Source organism: Rhododendron vialii, chromosome 6a (genome assembly GCF_030253575.1).
Source record: "Rhododendron vialii isolate Sample 1 chromosome 6a, ASM3025357v1".
NCBI lineage: Eukaryota > Viridiplantae > Streptophyta > Magnoliopsida > Ericales > Ericaceae > Rhododendron > Rhododendron vialii.
This window is the reverse complement of record NC_080562.1, coordinates 37,111,066-37,135,069: the sequence shown is the minus strand read 5'-3', so window position 1 is coordinate 37,135,069 and position 24,004 is coordinate 37,111,066. Positions and strand designations below refer to the sequence as shown.

At 36.6% G+C, this 24,004-nt stretch overlaps 2 protein-coding genes and 1 pseudogene across 2 annotated transcripts; all 3 read left to right on the top strand.

The window, feature by feature from the left end:
* Positions 1-8,934: 8,934 nt before the first annotated feature.
* LOC131331473 (uncharacterized) lies at positions 8,935-10,754 on the top strand. The gene is made up of 2 exons (XM_058365434.1): positions 8,935-10,261; positions 10,411-10,754. The coding sequence occupies exons 1-2, from the start codon at positions 9,137-9,139 to the stop codon at positions 10,447-10,449; spliced, it is 1,164 nt and encodes a 387-aa protein (XP_058221417.1). The 5' UTR covers positions 8,935-9,136; the 3' UTR covers positions 10,450-10,754.
* Positions 10,755-11,038: 284 nt separating this feature from the next.
* Positions 11,039-16,821, top strand: LOC131328706 (uncharacterized). The gene is made up of 5 exons (XM_058361613.1): positions 11,039-11,133; positions 11,182-11,287; positions 11,331-11,363; positions 15,322-15,837; positions 16,340-16,821. Exons 1-5 carry the CDS (start codon positions 11,039-11,041, stop codon positions 16,472-16,474), a joined length of 885 nt encoding a protein of 294 aa, XP_058217596.1. The 3' UTR covers positions 16,475-16,821.
* Positions 16,822-21,794: 4,973 nt separating this feature from the next.
* On the top strand, positions 21,795-23,956 carry LOC131328705 (uncharacterized; annotated as a pseudogene).
* The last annotated feature ends 48 nt before the right edge of the window (positions 23,957-24,004 follow it).

Here is a 24,004-nt window from a genome sequence, read left to right as displayed (position 1 = left end):
TAAGCTGAAGTTGAAGGGAATTTATATGATTCAATGAAGGATATACCCAAATAAAGATCGACTTCTTTTTGTCTTTTTCGTTATAATATTACATTATATTTTTTAAAATTTTAGTCTAAATTTTTACAGTATTGTTTTATGATTAACTATCATCGAGACGGAAAAAATAAAGTAAAAATTTGACTTACACTTAAAAAAATGAAGAAATTAAATAGCCATCCTGTTTGGGAAACTTATTTAGGTGTTCATCCTAACAAGTTTGAATACTTATGTTCTCATCCTCAAATTTTAATGTACCCCATTATACCCCTATATATATATATATATATATATTTGTATATTGAATAATTAAATTTTCTTTAATTATCATGCCCCTACCCCCCATTTCAGGAATTAGGAAATCCCATTTTCTCGTCCTCGTTCAAATCTGATCTTTTAGGGATATAGGTTTCCTATCCCCACGATTAAAGGGATTATGCAAATCCTATTTCAAACCGTTTCTATTCAACTTACCCACAATGATAGGAATTCTGCAGAGTTTGTAAGTAGCCTTTCAATGAGTTTTCTATCCACCATACTGTCATGATCTAACAACTAAAACATGTGGCCTCTTCTCATTATCATCCACACCCTTGATTGACGTGGCATAAACTCGATGAACACGCCATTTTTCTATTCAAAAGCAGAAGAAAAGTTGTTCAAAGAAAACAAGAAGCAAAAGAAGAGAAAAAAATATCCATTCTCTCTCTCTAGCGTTACAAAACACGGCGGATTGATGGGATATGAAGCCGTCGTCGCGGCAGGCAATGATGTCGATCGTGCGCTCGAAATTAATCATCACGAACTGATGTTGCACAAGTTACAATGTGGCGAAGGTACCGGTGCCCGAAGTTTAACAAGTTCGTCAAGACCCTTTGGTAAATAAATATTGGCATACTCGGTAAGAGCAGTTCATGGCTTGGTGCCGTATCTCTCGAGAATCCGGTAGATCTAGAGTGTTGATCGGAGGGTGAGTAGCGATGCAAACCAAAAAGGTAGCAGACGAGCAACAAAGGGTATTGGATCTACCCCTACGAAGCCCCATGGCATATCTACCCCATTAATTGGAGCATCAGTCTCTAGGAATTTTGATGAAGTCATCGAAGTAACGTATAGAATTAATATTCCAGTTTTTGATTCTCAATGGTTTCTGTGTTTGTTTTGAGTTTCATTGTAGTTTAGTTTTTTTTTTTTATATATATTGTGAATTGGTTTTGATTGATTTTCAACCACGGCTGGTGGTTCGAAATTTACGAAACGCGATGAATTTGCAGAACTATGTCATGTTTATCATGATGTATTTGTGGGATAAGTTTTTGATTTTTGTCATGTTTGTTTGATGATATTTTGTTATCTACCTCGATTGAAACCTACACTTCTTAAAACTTGTCATTTTTTTTTTCTGATTTTTGTCATGTTTTTTATTTGATCATGTTTTATTCATTTACCTCGTTCGAAACCTACATTTCTCGAAACTTGCCATGTTTTTTGATTTTGTCATGTTTTTTAATTGATCTTGTTTTGTTCATGTACATCGATCAGGTTTTGCCATGTTTTGTTAATTGATCATGTTTTGTCATGTTTTTTGGCTTACACATTCGTTTTTATAAGAGTCGTGTTTTATTTTCAGATTTTAGGGGAATGAAAATATGAGAGAAGATTAGGAGAGAGAAAAAATTTAAAAAATTAGGTGAGAGAAATGTTTGAAAGAGGAGAGAGAATTGAGATAATTAGAAAATATTAAAAAAGAAAGAGAGAGATTTGAAAAGTTAGGATAAAGAAAGGGTAGTTTAGGATTTAATTGAATTTGAGGATGGAAAGATAAGTATTTAAACACATTAGGATGAACACCTAAATAAGTAAGGTAAAAAGGATGGCTAATTAAATTCCCCTAAAAAAATTTATGAAAAAAAAATCCAAAAGAAAATTTGGCCGAAAGGGCAAAGATTGATCTTTTTAGTCCCGTAATGCGTGCAAACTCGTCCAAAAACATACAAAGAGAAAAAAGAAAGGATCCTAATAGTACTAGTATTTTCGACGGTTTATGCTCTGCAGTCTGCATCAAGACCATGCTTAGTCGGCGCTCAGCCCATCCTTGACGGTTTATGCTCTGCAGTCTGCATCAAGACCATGCCCTTGTCATTCTCTACTATCAACAATAGTACTAGTATTTTCGAAACCCATTACCGATTATCCCCATTTCAATTGGGCTCAGTTTGGATGCTCGTAATTTTTCTGTAGGAATAGAAATTTTATTCCGACGTTTGGATTAATTAAGTAATATTCTCTATGAATCATTTATTTTGAAAATATCTTAAAGTCAAACGTTTCCTTTTTATATAAATCAAGCTAGGAATTCAAGATTCTCATCCCATAGGAGTGGGAGGGATTAGATTCCTCCTGTATTCAAGAATGTAATTTTTCCTGGATTGGGAGATTAGTAATTTAATTATCATTCTCACTTTTCACAAACATAGAAATGTTAGAGTTCCAGAATCACATCCTCATTCCCTTCTAAGATACCTGTAATCCAAACACAGACTAACTTTTTTTTTTATAACTTTTAGTTTTGTCTTTATTTAATTTCTTTCATCTCGGGAGAAATATGATCAAAAGAGCCAATTCCCTCAGATAAAATAAGAACAGCCCCACATTCAAAAGCCCCATTTTTACCATTAGAAAGAACTTGTTTCAATTGCATATCGTAAGGAATTCGAACAGAAGATTAAGATCCCTTCTACAGAATCACGATCCTCCCATGTGATGGTTCTTTCTGTCAAGGTCTCGTTAGATGATTAAAGTCGTTCATTTTGTAAGCCTACATATGTTTTATCATCCGTACTAAAAATCAGATTGATCAAATATTAATAAAGGTTTGATCAAATCATGTTTGTCCAAAAAAAATAAACAATCAGAATCCGGCCAATAATTCTTTTATGACAAATATTCTTCTTTCGTAGTAGACCGATGGTTGATTTACCTCACTATTTGCATGGATTGTAGACATATTAAGGCCTTCAAAATGATCGACTCGAATGATTAATAAGATCATGATATCTTACATCATATGAGAAACTCTATGAGAGGGTCTTGATCTGTCTCTCTACTAAAAGAATCACATACAAGATGTGCCTCAAATGTCAAATGAAGTCATAAAAAAACGTGTGCAGTTTAAGCACATTTCAATATCTTGTAAGTGTCGTCTCAATTTTTCCATTTACAGCGTTTTGAAAATTTTGATGTGTATATGTAATTTAAACAGTAAGATTCGAAATTTACTTACAAATACCGTAGAACGAAATTCATTATTCCAGCTTTAATAGAACATAGATAACATAGGAGGAATGTAACTATTCAGACTATGAGACAAGGAGGATCTTTTCATCTATTATTAAATCCATTGGTTTGTTAAGATAATATCTTTCATGACTGAGTATATATACTTTTATCTTTTTTTAATAATAGAGTGTTCAGATTAATTGACACACTAACACCTCAATTACGAAAAAAAATTCAGTGCTGAGCGAGTATCACGTGGTGCCTGTTCGCGCATCCAAGCCATCCATTTCGTGTTTGAACGGCTCAGATTTGGAGAGAAAAAGTGTTGGGGTGAGAGTGAGAGAAGAGAGAGAATTTCAATTCGAGCCGTCCAAAAGTATATCGGACGGCTCTGATGCACTGAACGAGTACCACGTAAGATATATCGGTCGGCCCTGAAAAATCTCTCCCTCATTACTATCTTAATATGTGCTGTTTATTGAAGAGGGCAGACCCCGTGTGATTGAGATGACAGGTCCACGTGATAGTGAGGCTGCGTTCAGATTTGGTAGGCTGTTATTGAAATTCCTTCTTGCGGTCCATTCTCTAATAACTCATGTCGCTGGGCCAAAGATTTTTTGGCACGGTGGCAAAGGCGTAAAGAAATTTTTTTTAGATCAAGCTCTATGTAAATTTAACATTTTTACTATGTTGAAAAGTTATTGAGTATTTTGTTTGTTAAGTTATATTATGTACTTACTCATAAATTTGTGTTGAATTTTCATTTACTTTGGCTATACGTATGTGCCGACAATATTTAAGAAAACAAAACAAAATCCTAATGCATTTTTTCAGCCCAACAAACCCCCTCAATATACCTTATGGTGTACGTAGCCGCCCTACCATGAGGTCGAGTGAGGGGCGGGGTGATTGAAGCTTACATATATTGGAGTAATTATTCAGTGTTATTAGGACACCACCACATAGTGTTCCAGAGCTTTTTTTAACACTAAACATGTATGAGAGTCACGCCCTTACCATTTGGGTTTTTTGTTTTTTGTTTTTTTTTCGTGTTTGTGTTTGTTTGTGATGTGAATTGGAACTATTGAGAGAGTTTGGGAACAATGATTAGTGAAGGAGAGAGGAAGAGATTGCTGATGAAAAAAGTTGAACTATTACAGAGAGAGTGTAGTGAGTTTGAGAGAGAACTTTCTTGTAAGGTTTGTCTCCGTGAATATTGTTCCGTTTCCTTCGTGAACGCATGTACTCGATTTCGAAAAACCACGTAAAACTTGTGTTGTGGGTGTAACTATTCATTCTCTGAGACAAGGGGTGTCTTTTCATCTATTAAATCCATTGGTTTGTTAAGATGATATCTTTCATGACTGAGCAAAGGACCAAAGGTATATACTTTTATCTTTTTTTAATAATAGTGTTCAGATTAATTAACGTACTAACACCCCAATTATCTTAATATATGTGCTGTTTATTGAAGAGGGTATCTCAAAAGTGAATAAATTCTTTACACCGCCGGTGTAAACATTTATTTTTTTCAAATCAATTATATTGCGTCACGTTGTAAAACAATGGTCCAAATCAATAAAATATAGCGACGTGACGTAATATAATTGATTTGGAATAAACAAATGTGTTACACCGATGGTGTAAAGAATTTAATCTCATCTCGATAATGTGTTGTTTGTTGAGGAGGGAAGACTAATTAATTAACTAACACACCCAGTGGTAAGGGCGAATGATTAACTTTGGGAGTACTCTCCTTGGTTAGGGGTTTGATTTCCCACCGGGTGAGTACCTTGATAGTAAGTGAGGGCCGTGATTAGTGTAGCCGCGCTAGTTCTTCCGAGATTTGGTTTGTGCAACAGAGTCCAATTGTGACTTGACTGTAATGTTGTTCCTCGGTTATTAAAAAAAAAAAAAGAAGACTAATTAACTAACCTCGTGTGATTGAGATGGCAGGTCCACGTGATAGCGAGGCTGCGTTCAGATTTGGTAGGCTGTTATTGAAATTAATTCCTTCTTGCGGTCCTTTCACTAATACTCTGTAACTCATGTCGTTCGGCCAAAGATTTCTTGGCACAGTGACAAAGATGTAAAAGGTTGAAAAGTTATTTAGCCTAGGTTGTTTTGTTCGTTAAGTTATATTACGTACTTACTCATAAATTTATATTGAATTTTTATTTACTTTGGCTACGTATGTATCGACAATATTTTAAGAAAACAAAACAAAATCCTAATGCATTTTTTCAGCTCAACGAACCCCCTCAATATACCGTACAGTGTACGTAGCTGCCCTACCATGAGGTCGAGCGACAGGGATGGGGTGATTGGAGCTTATATATATAGGAGTAATTATTCAGTATTATTAGGGCACCGTCACATGGTGTCCCAGAGCTTTTTTAACACTATACATGTATGAGAGTCATACCCTTAATCATGGAATACTTATAAATGTGTGGCGTTGGAGATTTCTGTAGCATCACGTGACAGTGCCTCATAAGCATCGAGTAAGTTTTGGGTACATGGGGATCAAGGGATGCGGTAACTTGCAATCAAATACTACTCATGGTTTGCTTCACCACTGTTAGCACCTGCATCTCTTTGCATTATGTTGACAATAAAAATCAATCTCCATTATCTTTCTCCCTTATGGCACATGCGTAATTATAATATAGGATTGACTACTGTTGTTATAATAGAAAGGTTAAGGTTGTAATTTTCAGGGGTGGACACAGGGGTGGTAGAAGGTGTCCGGGCTCTGCACAACTCCAAATACTCCTGCTAATTTTGCCAGTTTTTAAGGTTAATGTGGAAAAATTCTATACAATCGACTCAGCAAATCTTTCGAGGGAAAAAAAGTTCATAAAGTTTCTATATATTTGTGAAAAAACTGTCTAAAATTTCAAGTTATCAACCATATATATATTTTATTGTAGGTACACTATTGAATAGTCATTACGTACACACGATTTCCTCTCATTCTAAGAACTAGATAGTTGCAAATATATTTGGATTATATGTTTTTGTTACGGGAAAATGACGGCCAATGACGTGTTTTGACAAATAATACCCGCCAAGGATATGCTGAGAACATTTGTTAATACTGAAAATGTCTGTGGCGGGTATTATTTATCAAAACGCGTCATTGGCTGTCATTTTCCCTTTTGTTACTAATGTAGAAATACATGTAATTCGGGCCCTTACTGAGTGAAAATCATGTGTCTGCGCACCGGTGATAATGTAGTTTCAATTGACTGATTTTTTATTCACATCACATTAAAATTAGTTTTAAAATTGTATTTTTTTTTTTAGGAATTTTGGATGTCACTTTCGTGACATACCTTCGCGTATTTTCTTTCTATGCTTCCATTGGGCTTGTCTAAAATTTATTTTTATTGACTTTCCTATAATTGATGGTTCATCGATCAGTTTGAAATATTTAAAAGGCCAAAAAAGATAGGAGTATTTAAAATAGCTCAAATAGCTGGCGAAAAGGCCCAATTAAACAGTTCCTAGAAGACTTGACATTGCACGCAATTTAACAATTCAACTTTTGACTTATTCGTTTATTTTAAACTAAAATGGTGAGCCTATCGAATGCCGTAAAGTACTTTACTCGTACGTAATTGTATTAGTTTTTTTTTTTTTAAATAACGGATCAACTTCTATGCATCTCAACTAATCTTTGAGAACCGATTCACCATTCACTAGAAGATGCCTTGAGGGCAAAGCCCACTATGGGATACTATAATATTTCGTTCTTTTTTTGCAAAGATGTATATACAAATTTGTTATTCCAAATATCTATCACAGAATATTGCTTTAGCAGTATATGGAACAATCCCAGAATTTAAATTTTATTTTGCATTTCACAGTTAGTATTGTTACTAATTTTTTTTATTAGTTTTGACAATATATACATTATATATATATATATATGTGTGTGTGTGTGTGTGTGTGTATAGTTGGTTTGTTTTTGTTTTGTTTTGTTTCCCTTCTTACTATTGTTTGATAGTAGAAATATATAATACAGATTGCAGACCATTGTCATAAATTTTATACGGGTCGGGTTGGCTTAGTTTTAAGAGATATTCCTAAATCTATCTCATTTACCAAGCGGGCTTAAAAGTCAACCCAGTCCAATGGGCCTAATACATATACACAAATCTTTAAAAAAAATGAACTGGGTTGGCCGGCTAACGCCTAACGGGCTGGTGTGCACCACTACTACCACTCTACCACTTATAGCAACCACTATTACTCCTGTCCATAAAATGACTCCGAATGTCCTTAAAAGTTTTGTTTTTAAATTTGTATAACAAATTTATTTTACTATAAAAATGACCATAAGAATATTACAGATGAAATTGACCGCAATAAGCATATTTACAAGACAACTTTATAATTATGCTCTAACTTTTTCGGGAGTCTTATCTTTCAAACTCGACCATGTAAAGTCATGAATTTAGAAGGGTTGAAGTCTCCACAATAGACAAACATCTTAGGACAGTGATGGCTCCACAAATTTCCAATAGTATGTTCAAGAATTAGAATTACCTTAACTCTATTCTATTGAACTGACATAAATATATATATACACAAGAGTGTGAATAATGCGACAAAAAATAAATAAATACATAAGATGCTACAATTGTTCTTGACAAAATCAATGCATAATTGCACTACTAGTACTTTTCTATATTGGAAATTGTGTGGTAAAGAGGTTCGCACGAATCTTTTTGGATATATACTCTTATTTTTAAAGATATATAGATTGTCGTTCAAAGATAAGCCACGAGTAGATATCTTTTTCTTTCTCTATCTTTCTAAATTTTGTCATTAAGAAAGTGGACCTTGCTTTTGAACTCATGTATTAAGTGCTCATTTGTGAATTACCTACATCGAAAGTGTTCATTGTATAAACTATAAAGATTGGTACAATACATGCAATCCGATCCATTAAAATATCCATGAAAAGAAATGAATGGTCCAGATTCATAGTGCTGTGAATCTAGACCATTAATTTTGTTTCATGGACACTTTCATGAACCGGGTTTCATGTATCCAGTCACTTTTGATGAACTATGAAGTGCTATTTTTTCTATTTTTCTTTATTATTTTCCTTTAGTGTGCAATGTGCATCATAAAGCACATAAGAGCAAGTTTATCAGTACTTATGTAAAAATGCTAGTAAACAGTGTATTTTTTTCATTTTACCTACTCATATCTCTCTCAACACTACACTAATACTATCTATTTAACTTATTTTCTATTAAAATATTATTACTTTTATTTTCTGAAAAGAGAGGGAGGGGGAGAGAGAGAAAACAATTAATAAAATACTACATACATGGTGAATAATGCTTAGGTATATTTTACCTAAGCACTGTTCATAGATGGATTTTAGCTAAGCCTTTACCTAATCTAGTGTAGTGCTCGTTTGAAGATTTTGCTTAGATAAAATAGCTAAAACCTCAACTGATAAAGTTGTTCTAAAGCAGCCAATAATTGGCATCTAATTCGAATGAATAGATAATATAGTAGTACTACTTAAATGGAGGGCATCTAAATTTGGCGTCCCGCCAAATTCAAACCTTTTTGTTTTGTGTCAAAAACAGTTTCCCTTAAAATTTTCTTGTTCCCGGGTTTTCTTCCCCCTCACTCCCCCAATTCAAAACTTCAAACACTCCATTCAAATTTCTTTGTTTCCCAAAACCTGCAACGCTCCAATCTCTCTCTCTCTCTCTCTCTCTCTCTCTCTCTCTCTCTCTCTCTCTCCGTCTCTCTCTCACACACACACTCACTCACTCAGAGCACACAAATGGGGAGCAAATTTCACGAATTACCGCCTCTCAAGAGGTACAGGCTCATGCAACAAGATCTGGAGCAAAAACACCAAAACCGCGGCTCGGCTTCGTTATCTTGTCTTCCAGCAAAAAAAAGAAAACAATCGCGGGACCCACCGCCACCACTCCCCGCTGCCGCTGCCGCCTTCTGTTTGCCGGCCAAGAAAAGGGTATGGGCTCCCCATCCCGACTTCGTCCCAGACGAACCGATTTCTCCCTTCGACCTCAACGTCGAGTACAAACCCCCATTCGATGAAGAAGAAGAAAATGCACAAGAAGCGGCTAGCGTTCCTATTGCAAACAATATCGATGAAATCGAAGAACTTGAAGAACAGAATGCTTCAATTGCGAAGGATATCAATGAAACGGGAGAAAACGAAGAAGGAGATGCTGATGAAGAAGAAGTCAATGCACAAGAAACAGAGAACGGTCCTGTTTCAAACAATATCGACGAAATTGAAGAACACGAAAAAGAAGAAAATAATGTTTCAATCGCGGAGAGAATTAACGAAGCGGAAGAAAACGGAGAAGGAGAGGGCGATGCCGATGATGGGATCGAATGCGCCGTGTGCCAGAGCACAGACGGTGACCCCTCAGACCCAATTGTGTTCTGTGATGGGTGTGACCTCATGGTCCACTCAACTTGCTATGGATCTCCCCTTGTAGAGGGTATTCCAGAAGGTGATTGGTTTTGTGCCCAATGCTTAGTTTCTCAATCAGCCCAAACTGGAAATGGGAATGTTGGTTCCTTTTCTTGCTGCCTCTGCCCAGTCGCTGGTGGGGCCATGAAACCCACCAACGATGGGCGGTGGGCCCACATTGTGTGCGCGGTGTACGTGCCCGAGGTGTTCTTTATGGATCCGGAAGGCCGAGAAGGGATCGATTTATCCAGGGTTCCTGACAAGAGGTGGGGGCAGAGTTGTTATGTGTGTGAGAGTGGAAGGGGTTGCGCCATCGATTGTTCTGAGCCGAAGTGCCCGTTGGCGTTCCATGTGGGGTGTGGGTTGAAGGAAGAGCTCTGTATTGAGTACAGAGAAGGGAGGAACAAGGGGGCTGTTGTTGCTGGGTTTTGCAAGAAACACACTGAGCTGTGGAAGAAGGTATATACAGTAGCTAGTTTTGGTCAATTGATTGCAATAGTTTCCTTGTTGTTTTGGTTATTGATTGCATAGCGATGGTGTAAATAATTTAATCTCGTACGGGATAGTATGCTAATGGGTTATTGTTTCGTTTGTTTTTTGTTTTGCAGCAACAAGAAACAGGAAAGTTCAGGATTGTGGCTAGGTGATGAGTACAAGAAATAGCAAGATCTTGGACTCTCAGTAGTTTTTTTTTTTTCCTTTTCTTATCTTCCTGTCATTAATTATATCGACGAGCCTGTTAGAGTTGGTGTAGGATTCGATTTGTCAAGGTTATAAACCAAGAGATGGGCCTGTCAGTAGAATCTTTGATAATGGGGTTTGCCAATTTCGATGCTTGATGTTTGTGTTTTATGCGTATATGTGATTTTGTTGTGTTTTTATTTTAGCGAATTATGGTGATTTAGCATGTGTTAAAATCAGTTTATTCCAATGCCGGCTAATGTTTCCTACTTTGATCTTACGTCATGTTATTTCGAAAGACAGTTTGGATCTTGGCCTGTTACAAATTTTTAGGATTAGATAGTTATCGGTTACCTTTTATTTTATTTTATTTCTTATAAGCTAAAACAACATCATCTATTTGATTACTCTGTCAATATCTTGTTTGGTATAAATCTTGTGTGGGTTTTTCATCATTTGCTTCTGCTGCTGATATACTGATTAGGATCAGATGAAGATTTAGATAATGTGTGGATAAATTAAAGAAACAAACATGTGGATAAAAGGAGCTTAGTTATGGCACAGCGTGTACACGTTCTATTTATAGGTTCAAAATACTTGTTTTCTGCTCATTCCAAAGCAATTACAATGAGGTCTAATGAAATTAAGCGGTTATTGCAGTTTTGTTGTCTATCTTTTTTTTCATTTTTATGTCTTAGATTTACTGTTTTGGCTGAGGAAGTGTACACATCAGCCATTGGTGATCCTGGGATGAGAAGAGATGGTCTTAGAGTGGCAATAGAGGCATGGAATCAATGCAATGAAGTAGGCGAAGAAGCTCCAAATATGGGTAGTCCGAGAGCGGCAGATTGCTTTGATGTTGATAACTCCACTTTACCTCGTGAGTTTTTATTCATTGGCGATTCTTTTTTATTTTTTGGATAACTAAACCTATAAAAAGTCAAAGATGGAAAAACAAGAACCAAGAGTACGAAAAAGTTTAATATGTCGTAGGCTTTCACGTGTCATAAGTATGAAGTTTTTTTTGTCATTGACAACGTCCTTGTTGTAAATCTTGATTTATTGTTTATCTCCATATTGTTAATCCGGTTTTTGCTACTTAATAGACATTGTACGAGTAAACACAAAACTTATAATCTCTTGAAGCATCTCCAACCGCCTAAGTTTTTTTTTAACCATTTTGGTTAGAAATTAGGGTTTAGCCAGTCACCAAATAAGTGTAACACTCAACAGTCTAGCCATTTGGCCCAATATTCTCAACACCCTAAACTGAAAACCCCCAAATCAGAAGCCCCAAACTGAAAAAACAGAAATGATATGAGTACAGCAAAACAGGTACAAACAGCTTGCACAGATCTGTTTTGGACCCGTTTCGGGTCCCGTAAAGATGATCGGAGCCGCTCATGTTGTTCAAAATTTAATTTTTAGGGTCCTTGTAAAAAATCATCTCAATCCGATATCGGTAAGGGCGTTTACGAATCACCTAACTTTGCTCCAAATTCTGAAGCAAAGTTAGGTGATTCGTAAACGCCCTTACCGATATCGGATTGAGATGATTTTTTACAGAGACCCTAAAAATTAAATTTTGAACAACATGAGCGGCTCCGATCATCTTTACGGGACTCAAAACGGGTCCAAAACAGATCTGTGCAAGCTGTTTGTACCTGTTTTGCTGTACCTCTAGCACGGCTCCTGAAAAAACCCACAAATCGAAAACCCACCAATTCTCACAAATCGAAAACCCAGCAATTCTTTTTCCGTTTGACAAGAAAAAGAAAGAAAAGAAAACCCCGCAATTCTCAGCACCACTGAAAATCATCTTTGTCGTCGTCGTTCAAACCATGATTTTGGCAAAAATTACACAAACCCCGTATTTACAGCAGTCAATTAGTTTCCCTCATAGCTACTCAGATCTGAAAAAATCTAATTACGAAAATGAAAAAATCACAAACCCAACTGCTACAAGTATGGACGGTGGCGATGCAGGGGCAACGAGGTGGAAGGCGCCGGTGGCGCCATGGACGGCGGCGAGTATGGAGTCGAAGGCGAGGAGATCGATCTAGAAGAGACGGGGTGGAAATCGAGGCGAAGCTAGCTCAAAAAGCTCGCCACACCCAGCGATGGGCTGGAGCTGAGGCTTAAATGGCGAGGTGGATGTCGTGACTGCTGGGCGTGGTTTTGATGGAAATCCTCGCCAGTTTGCCGGAATTCTCCAACTGGCGTGGCTGTTGGAGGTGCTCTTAGAGTTTTAATGGGAAATCCACTACTTCTGGCCTCCCCAAAATGCCCAAAGATAAAGCCCCAACATGTGTAGACCCTCTTATCATGTGTAGACCCTCTTATGTGTTAGGCCTACCAAATCAAGTTCTTCCAATACATAAACATCGCCCAGATCAGACCTCCAGGGGTCCAAACAGCGAAGTTAATGAAGGGCACAAGTAAAATATTGATTATAATAAGGTCTAGGTTGATGAATTATTAGTTTTTTGGGCGATTAGAGTGATGAACTTTCAAGTCAATTAAAGTCTAGGATTGTAAATTTTTTAGTTATTTTTTTGAATTTCAGAGTGATAAACTGTGGAGTCAATTAAAGTCTAGAATTGTAAATGTTTAGTTAATTTTATGGGTTTTTGACAGAATGTATGGAAGAAAATACATCTTTCTTCATTGAAAAAAACTTATAACGGGTCCGTTTATTTCGCTTCGCTTTGAGTCCTGAGAATGTTTGAGTGTCACACTCACACAAACAAATGTTGGCCACAATTCAGATATGCAGGGTCAATAACCACCTCCCAATTGGCTTTATGGAATAGTTTAGGTTTTTTTTTTGGCAAACTAAGTTAACTTGGCTTATTTGTCCGTCTTTATTCAAAAAAATTCGCATTTGTGAGTTTCGCGTCAAATTTTTATGGATTATTGGTTCGTTTTGACGAGGGAACCAGAAAAGTAAAAAATTATGATTAAAACTAAATTTTTTAAAATAAAGTTTGGTCTTTATTAAAAAAAAAATTGCATTTCGATCATAAGTTTTTACTTTTTCAGTTTCTCTCGTCAAGACGAACCAATAATTTAAAACAAAATTAATGCGAACTAACAAATACAAAATTTATTTATTTTGAATAAAAACAAACAAATAAACCAAGTTTGCTTATTTTGAGAGCCAGAAGAGTTGACTTATAGGATTTGTAGAATTACCTTAGAATAAGCCACCTTATTTAGGGTATGAGAGTTGGTATCTTTTCCAATCAATGGTGGTGATATGCTACGTACTACGATGAAATAAGAAAATATCAAAAAAGCTAGGGACCACGAATGGAAACCAACGAACATACCGTGAACGGCTTTTGAGTAATCGAACCACTAGTACTATACAAAATTAATATCAGAACAACAGTGACAGAAAACTATTATATCTGAAGAAGAAATATATACTATGGAAATAATATCATATTACTATACAAAATTAATATCAGAACAACAGTGACAGAAAACTATTATATCTGAAGAAGAAATATATACTATGGAAATAATATCATATTTCGTTCAAGTTGTATAATGTATTGACTTGGGACCCTAAAGGTTCAAATTATTACTCCATCCTCCCACAAATATTTATATTTTTATTAAAAATAAGTTGTGCATAAATTTGGTATCAAAGTTGATCTGGTTCTTAGCCTAATCACCACATAACAAAGTCATGCTATGTGCACCGAACCATTTGTAGGGAAACCGTACCGACCGGCCGCGCCGGGCCGTCTCCGGCCGATCCGAGCCGTCCTAAAATTTTTTTAAAAAAAACCGAGGGCCCACGCGGGAATCAACGGTATTCGATGTGTGCATGGTGCTTGATCTAAACACCATTTTTTCATGTATATGTACCCTACAAATGGGTCGGTACTTATATCATTAATGTAACAAATTTATGTGAGCAATTTGATTAGTTGTGTCGATTCAATAATTTTGTGTTGATCTTTTGTGAATTATTGGTTCGACACGATGTCAAAAATTTAAAAAGTAAAAAATTAGAATCAATATCTTAAAAAAATTTACGATGGAAAAAAAGAAATCAAAACAGATAGACTCTTGGATCATTTTTGGCTTTTTTGGAAAAGAATTTAGTTTGTTTTATGAGTAATTCTTTATTTTTTTTGGATCTACTCGTTGAGGTGAATCAATAATCAACAAAAAAAAATGTACGCAAAATGAGTAAACGTGAAATTTTTTGAATAAGGGTAAAAAATTAATTTGGCTTAACTTTTAATCCAAAACATGCCTTAGTAGTGTAAGCTATAAAGACAATCGTGTAAATAGAGCAGATAGAGGAAACTACTATTGATTTGTAATTGTTTTTACACTTCTAATTGATGTGAATATTTTTTTTTTAATTCGTTGTCATTTCGTGACTACTCTTTCGTAGTCTGTAGCACAACTGGTATGTAACATATTAATATGCTTGTTTTTAGTTATTACTATCTCAAATTTAGCAATTGTTAGAGGGGGTGCCCCCTTGGTAATAGCAACAATGCTCATTTACCTCAAATGTAAAATAAACAAATATCGTTCTTATATTAGCTTGATTCATAGTTTTCATATATAGAACACATCTTTTCACAATTATTATCAAACCTGAGGCCAATGTACTCCTTTTAGCATTTTTCTAAAATCGAATGAGATATATGTTATTTTTGAATATAGTAGTTTTATCATATTCTTAATTGTCTCAAACGATTGATGTCAATGGTAGCATCATTTGCCCCCTGCTTATATGCTCAATGGTATTAAGATCATGATAAATTGCAAAAAGTTATCTTTTCTAACTTTTATTTATTTCCTTCAAGGTTCCAAAGTCACCAAATTTCAAAGTGAGATTCACTCTAGACGTAAAACAAGGAAAGAGTCCGAGAAGCCAGTTGTACCTCATGGACATCGGAAGTTGTTGGAAGAACAATGGCCAACCTTGCAATGGGGACGTCACAACGGATGTCACCAGATACAGTGAAATGATTATAAACCCAGACCTGCAATCATACTGCAACTCGAGCCACCTTGTTGACTGCCCTCCTTATCACACCTTTCGAAATGGAACACGTATCCATAGGACAGACAAAGATAACTATCCCTACGAGGCTTATCACGTGTATTGTTCCCCGGGCAATGCTGAGTATACTGAGGAGCCAAAAAGATTCTGTGATCCTTATAGTAATCCCCAACCGCAGGAAATAGTGCAAATTGTCCCTCACCCAGTTTGGGGAGAATATGGTTACCCAACAAAAAAAGGAGATGGTTGGATTGGCGATCCAAGAACTTGGGAACTTAATGTTGGAAAACTTTCTCAGGCGCTCTATTTCTATCAGGTATGCTCAAATTCCTAACTTCTCTAAGACAGTGTTTGATTTGCTACAATGATTAGAGAAAGAATGGACTAGTTTATTGCTTGACCTTGAAATGCAATAATCCTACTTGCGATGGTTCAGATTTTGTAAAAGTCGGTATGAGTTCATTAACTTCATTCCAATCAAATAAACACTGCCTAACTATGTTCATGTCTTTTAGCATAAAACACGTACTATGCATGATAAAGATGATTGCGGCTCAATTTTCCATTAAACTCATTAGATATCACATATGATATTTCAAGAGTCTCCACATTGATAACTTCCTTTTGAGTTTATTTTCCTGTAAAATCTGGCATGCTTTCATGTACGGAAACCGCATTATGAGTGTAAACATTGCATTTGGATATCAGATTACCTATCTTTCCTTATGTTAAACATGAAGAAGATTTGCTAAATTGACGACATATAAGGCTATATCCAAACTCTTATCTCACATTGATGGTTGTGTATCATACTGCAGGATCCAGGCACCAAACCGGTGAAAAGACATTGGCCGTCGATTAACTTGGGAGCTGAAGTGTACATCGATGGCAACGAAATCCTAGAGTGGACTGTTAGTGATTTCGACATCATTATTACAAGAGATGATACTTAGCAATCTTACTGGCATTTACCATCACAAGGTTATACAAGTTTCATGAACATTTGAGGTGCAAGCTTCCCTTGTACCAAGAAATTATGGAGACTGAGGCCTTAATCAAAGTGGTGGGAATCCAAAATATGTGGACAAGTGCAGAGTTGAAAAGTACATGGCTAGTTGGATAGGATTTTAAAAGATCTGGTTCATATTTACTTTTAAAAAATTCTTTCCTTTTGTGAATTTTGTGGCCAATTCTGTGCTATGTTTTTGCGTCCTTAGTGAAAATAAATCTAAGTCTTGTTTTTTATGGATATTATCAAGATCTCCCTGAAATGGTTTTGGGTAGCAGCTTCAGAAATAGATAACCCTTTTTCCACCTTTCATGTGTTATTCAAATATTCAGAGGCTTTTGTGTTTTGGTCATGCATAGTACTCATCTCATTTATTCATATTCCTCATGAGACAAATTACATAATTAGTGGTGTATCCAAAAATCAACCATTGTGGGCACTTATTAAACACATTTCCAGAGAAAAATTCAATACACAACGGTAATAAAAGAAGAAAACTTGCACTCAAAATAAGAACACAACCAATATGTGTGTGTTTAATTTGTCTTGTTTATTTAGTTACTTTTTGAGAAAAAAAAAAAATTATCAGTGAACTTTTCGCATATACTGTTTAAAGAAGTACCTTTTGATTTCTTGGAGTATATGAGAAGAAATAGAAAAAAGAAACGAAATTAATGTTCATTCCAAAAATGACCGATGAATAAAAAAACAAGTAAATAAGTCATCATTATTGTACTTTACGTCTAAACAATGCTTCTCTTGAGTTACCAATAAGTTATTATCATTCGATCAAGGAAATGTAATGTTTAAACTGCGAGATAAGTGTGTGAAAATTTAAATTACAAATGAGTTAAAAGGTTTGTTAAAAGAAAACAACAAAATGGAACAAATTTTGACATCAACTAATCTTTCCGGGCCAATGCTATTGTCTACTAGCAGGGAGCCCATTCAACACAGGGAAGAAGGTTGACTGATATTATGATAGCACGTGTACTGTTTCGAACCTAAGACCTTTGGAGGTAACAAACTCACATGTCTCAAGCCAAAGCGCGGTAACAAACTCGTAAGTCTCAAGCCAAAGTCATGACCACAAGGTCAACTCCTTTGAGTTAGTCAAAAAAAAGAACATGTGTACATCTCTCCGCCATTGTAATTGAATACAAACTAACAAACTTAATCAAGCTACTCGGCACGTTCGACTCATCACGTAGTATAAAAAATTCAAGCTATTCGAGATTGGATTGTGTTCGACTTGATTAAAGCTTTTTCAAGACTTGCTCAAGTCAAACTTATAACGCATCTCGAAGCTCGTTATTTTTCAACCGATGGTTACGAACTGTGACAGAGTTGATCTACCCAGTACTAAAGGAGATCACCAATTCTTATATTTACACGAGGGATAAAGAATTGTCTAAGACGGCGGGAGGCTGAGCAAAGGGATCCCGGTCCCTCCCATGTAGGAAATTTCGCGGTGGAAAGCGACTGTCTTTTGCGTTGGCACATAGGTCACAAAATTTGTGTGCGTAAGCGGAAGCGTAAAAACGTTTTTAAAACACAACTCAATTTACTAAAATTTGAGAAAGTGAGAATTGAAAGCACGAACGCAGTGCGAAGATTAAGAGCGAGAGCGCGAGACAGAGTACGAACACAATGCAAAAATTGTGAGCGAGAGCGCGAGATGGTTGATTAAAGGTTGGCACAATAAAGGCTTTCCTTGTCGATCAAAAAATAAAATAAAGGCTTCCTACTCCCTGCTTCAGTCTTCAGCCATTCCACTGTACCCGACAGATGAACGTATAAATATATCCACCACCACACTCCCAACCAAGGACGGAACCAGGATTTTACCTTAGCAGTGGCGAAATGTATACTAAAAAAATTTAGTGGTGGCGAAACTATAAAAGTTTGGCATAAATTTTTTTTTTACATATAATAATTGCATTTTTTAAAATTCTTGTCGTGGCGGTCGCCGCTACTAGACCCCCCTGATCCCATCCTTGCTCCCAACTCTCTCTCTCTCTCTCTCTCTCTCTCTCTCTCCAAAAGAAGTTGGTGATTGTGGTGGTAATGGGGAAATCAGCGGAAGAAACACACCCAGTGAAGGCCTTCGGATGGGCGGCCAGCGAGCAGTCCGGCCTACTCTCTCCCTTCAATTTCTCAAGAAGGTACTCTCTCTTTTTCCCAATTGTTGTTTTTTTATAACTCATGTGTCCAGCAAGATTACGCGCACTTTGCCTATTTCTGGGGAATTAATCTCAAGGTCCACCAATGGAAAATTTGGTTAAATTCGAGACAAAGTCTTGTAAAGACCGGCTTGTAAGATAAATTATACACATATGAGCATACGCATCAAAAAATAGATCTTACTAACCTTTAACCATTGTTGTTCAATTTAAACACTAAACTCACACACTCTAGATTTAGGTGTCATGTAAAGTATGCATGTTTTGATTATTCAGAACCTTGGTCTTGAGTAGGACTGATAAATTGAACCCAAACCCATTAATAAACCCAAATTCACCAACTAAAAAATAGACTCAACCCAACCCATTTATAAGTTGGGTTAGAGTCTAAACTCATTTAACCCATCTATTAATGAATCTCTATTGAGCATCTATTAGATCAACTTAAATGACCCAACAATTCATGCACGTGACCCACAACAAAAAAACAGTGGAACACAGGTTGATTTCCTCCCCCTCTCCCGAGTCTCGTCCGTACCTCTCTCGCATAAACAAAAAATCCTGAACCAAATTCTCTCTCTCTATCTCTCTCTCTCTCTCTTCTGAGTTGCTTCCTCTCTCTCTGTCTCTCTCAACCACACCAACCCCATAAAACAAACCCATTTCAAAAGCAAGGAAATCCCTTGGAAAAATATTGCTTCTGATTTCAAAGGATTTAAATTTCAAAGTTGATTAAATTATTCAGCGCGGCGATTGTTTAGTTTTCCTAATCATCCAGCCTTCATAGTTACTCTTGGTATCAAACTTGTTCGAATGTCTAAGAGCAGAAATCCTATTGGTACCGACGGTACCCATTGGGAAAATGCACCGACGGCCACCGGACGGCCGTCTCCGGTCACCGGACGGCCTATCCGAGCCGTCCAAAAATGTTAAAAAATAAAACCGAGTGGGCCTACGCGAGAATCAATGGCATCCAAGGTGTGTAGGGTACTTGATCCGAGTACCCCTTTTTCGTGTATATACACGTATATACAAATATACACGAAAAATGGGTGCTCAGATCAAGTACCCTACACACCTCGGATGCCATTGATTCTCGAGTTGGGCCACTCGGTTTTATTTTTTAAAATTTTTGGACAGCTCGGATCGGCCGTCTGGTGACCGGAGACGGTCGTCCGGTGGCAGTCGGTGCATTTTCCCTATGGGTACCGTCGGTACCCATAGCAGTACTCGTCTAAGAGACTGGACAAATGTGTTTAAATTCTAGGATCTCTTGGAAGTGGCATGAATTTATGAAAGGTTGTGACTGTTCATTGTTACCTGTCAATAACGATTCTACTCTAAGAGCATCCACAATGTAATAATCAAAACTGGCGTTGTTCCTGTTCAATACACGGATGAACACAAAAAAAATGTTTATAGATGGTGAACACCACGAAAATCGATTCGACATTTTTTTCGCATTCCCGTACACTGAATGCTAGCATTGTGCCAGTTCAATGTGCGAAACGACAAAAAAAAAAAATTCACTTCAAGTGTTTCGTGTTGTCCCAAATATCGAATGAGGCACAATGGTAACGTCTGACACACACGAGACAACGAAAAAGAGGTCAATTTTTGTGTGCTCCATTTACAAAATAGGAGTACGTTTTTTGTTGTTTCTTGCATTGAAATGGGACGTTAGTAATCACATTATTCACATGATTTGATATCGCATTACTCGACAAATTTATTTTGCCAAAAAATCTAAACATTATTTACTCGGTAGGAATTATCCACATTCTGGTTTAACTCTAGACACACTTTCAAATATGCATTGGGACCCATAGCAGCGTAGTCTTGTAGACGCCTGATGTACAAAATGTGTGTGATTAAATGTATTTCAAAGACTCCAGATCATACATTCATATGTTCATACATTTTTCTGGGTAAGTAGGGTTCATACATTTAGTCTTGAATTCCATGATGTTTTGCAAGGTTGAAGGACTGTCGAGGTCACTCTGACATTTTCAAAAAAAAAAAAAAAGGATTGTCGAGGTCTACAAAATAAATAAAACAGTTCCCATCATTGAAATGGGCCTAGAAAACGATGTCTGGGGCAAACCTAGGGCTAATCTGGATAAAAATAAGCTAATTTGGACAAAATAATCACCAACAATTTAGAAGAGAAAATCAAGTAAAAGAAAAACCCAAAACTTTGAACTGCTAAGTCCAAAAATCCCTAAAATTTCAGCAGAATCTCCATTCGATTAAGTAATTTTAGCATCCAAGGGTAAATCGGTCATTTAATATATATAGGGGTATTATAGTAATTTTAGTATACAAGGGTAATATGGTCATTTCAGTGTATATGGGTATTTTAGTCATTTTAAATTTTAATATATATGTAATTGGGTAAATAGGCGGGTTGGGTTTAATTTCAAATAAATGGGTTGGGTTGGGTATGGGTAATTGGGCTCATAACTAATTGGGTCTAAATGGGTCAATGACCCATTAAAGACCCAACCCACTAGTAACTTACCCAATTTGGCCCAAATCCGCCCACTTGACACCTCTAGTCTTGAGTGCCTTAATTTGATGGAGAGATAATATGCTTACATAGATGCTAGGTTAGGGACACCATTTTTCTCCTTAAACCTTCTAGTTTCCTGCCATCAAAGAAACTAATTATTAAACAAGTGTAATGGTGAAAGTCAAGGACTTCTTGAAACCACCACTAAATCTATAATAGAAGTAGGCACTACTATTAATTACCATGTGACTAAGTGGGCTATTTAACACTTAGATAGGAAATATTTCTAACATGGCTCTCATTTCCCAATCGTTTAGGGCATCGTTTCTTTTTTGCTACTACTTTATGAATCATAACCACGCAATTTGTGGACTACGTATCAAAATCCTCCGTTATGAAAATTATTATTATGATACACGACTTTGCTCTTTCTTTAATTTGCGCTTGTTGTTGTTGGACTTTGTTATGGAAATGATGTTGTAGGGAAACAGGAGATGAGGATGTGAGATTCAAAATCATGTATTGTGGGATATGTCACACTGATCTTCACAGAATCAGAAGCGTCAAATTTCACCTCTTTCAATTCTAGGGGCACTTTGGCCTAAGTTAATGGTTCAATAATTTTGTTTATCAATTTTTATTAGATTCACGTCAAATTTTTTGAATTTGTCTTGGCAAGAAAACTTTAAGACTCTAAAAAGTAAAAAATTATGTCATAATGCAAAAAAAAATTCACCGAAGACAAAAAAAAATTGAAATAACTGTTTTGATTGCTGTCATCGTTCCTATTGCAAACAATATAGTTGAAATCGAAGAACTTGAAGACGAACAGAATGCTTCAATTGCGAACGATATCAATGAAACGGGAGAGAACGAAGGAGGAGATGCTGATGAAGAAGAAGTCGATGCACAAGAAGCAGAGAACGGTCCTATTTCAAACAATACCGGCGAAATTGAAGAACACAAAACAGAAGAAAATAATGTTTCAATCGCGGAGAGAATTAACGAAGTGAAAGAAAAAGGAGAGGGCAATGCCGACGATGGGATCGAATGCGCCTGTGCCAAAGCACACACGGAGACCCCTCAGACCCGATTGTGTCTGTGATGGGTGTGACCTTATGGTCCACTCAACTTGGTATGGATCTCCCCTTGTAAAGGGTATTCCAGAAGGTGATTGGTTTTCAGCCCAATGCTTTAGTCTCTCAATCAGCCCAAACTGGAAATGGGAATATGTTGGTTCCTTTTCTTGCTGCCTCTGCCCAGTCGCTGGTGGGACCTCATGGCCTCACCAACGACGGGCGGTGGGCTCACATCGTGTGCACGGTGTACGTGCCCGAGGTGTTCTTTACGAATCCGGAAGAAGGGATCGATTCTCCAGGGTTCCTGAAAAGAGGTGGGAGAAGAGTTGTTATGCGTGTGAGAGTGGAAGGGGTTGCGCCATCGATTGTTCCGAGCTAGGGCCGGCTCTAAGGTAAGACTTGGACAACCCTCAGGCTAGGGCAACCATAAAAAGGGGCAACCAAAAAAAAAATTGTAAATTAAATATAAATATAAATATTAAAAAGTTTCCCATTTCTAGCACAAAGCATTATCTTGGTGCTCTGGCCACTGGATGCTATCAATGTTTTGGGTGACCCAAGTTCGATTCCCACGCCCCATAGCTGCTTGATCTTTTATTTGTTACTCCATTTTTGTTCTACCTAAGTTCAATTCCCACGCAAATCCCATCCTCATCTTTTCTATATTACTCTTTTTTTTTCTACCTCTTTTTCTTTTCCTCCTAATCAACAATATTACAAAAATCAAGTTACTAAATTAAATTACTTTGTTGGAAACTTGCGATTTAACAAACAAAATAGTGGAGTAATGTGTAAGTGATATGTTGTTACATTTGATTAAAATAAAAGTCATAGTTAAAATAAATCGAGCGAGCTAATTATATGGTTATTGTTTCTACTTTCTACCTCCGAAGGACCATTTCACAAGAGAGATCAAATAGATTGACTATGAACTCAATTGAAAATGAGGCACCGTTCCTCTAAGAGCATTTTTGGGCATTTGGAACTTTTTAAGCTTTTTATGCTTTTCGTGACATGCATTATTGTAACATATATCAATTAAAAAGCTCAAAAAACTAAATAATCAAAAATTAGCGCCGTAGCGGCATGAGCCCCGAGTTCTTAGATAAGTAAAGTACGATGACTTAATTGACAAAAAAATGCAATCGAATCATGTTAATCATAAAGCACTATAACCGGGGTTACATTTTGATGTTGATTTTTTTTTTCAAGCTAAATGAACAACATAACTTTGATAGTTTTTTTATTTTATTTTTGGTACTTGTATTATTTTTTTAAATTTTGTATGACATAATATTAAGTGGGCAACACAATATGAAGTTGGGCTTGGACAATCCAATGTCGGGCCCGGCACTGTTCCGAACCGAAGTGCCCGTTGGTATTCCATGTGGGGTGTGGGTTGAAGGAAGAGCTCTGTATTGAGTACAGAGAAGGGAAGAACAAGGGGGCTGTTGTTGCTGGGTTTTGCAAGAAACATACAGAGCTGTGGAAGAAGGTATATACAGTAGCTAGTTTTGGTCAATTGGTTGCATAATGGTGGTGTAAATAATTTAATCTCGTATGGGATACAATGCTAATGGGTTATTGTTTCGTTTGTTTTTGTTTTGCAACAACAAGAAACAGGAAAGTTCAGGATTGTGGCTAGGGGATGAGCACAAGAAATAGCAAGATGTGGTCAGGGGATGAGCACAAGAAATAGC

What these genes read in the sequence shown, in the direction of transcription:
- LOC131328706 (XM_058361613.1), top strand. Translation starts at nt 11,039, where the DNA reads ATGGCACAGCGTGTACACGTTCTATTTATAGGTTCAAAATACTTGTTT. An exon ending in TGATAACTCCACTTTACCTC is followed by an intron (nt 11,364 to 15,321) that starts GTGAGTTTTTAT and finishes ATTTCCTTCAAG; the next exon opens with GTTCCAAAGTCACCAAATTT. An exon ending in AGGCGCTCTATTTCTATCAG is followed by an intron (nt 15,838 to 16,339) that starts GTATGCTCAAAT and finishes ATCATACTGCAG; the next exon opens with GATCCAGGCACCAAACCGGT.
- LOC131331473 (XM_058365434.1), top strand. Translation starts at nt 9,137, where the DNA reads ATGGGGAGCAAATTTCACGAATTACCGCCTCTCAAGAGGTACAGGCTC. An exon ending in ACACTGAGCTGTGGAAGAAG is followed by an intron (nt 10,262 to 10,410) that starts GTATATACAGTA and finishes TTTGTTTTGCAG; the next exon opens with CAACAAGAAACAGGAAAGTT.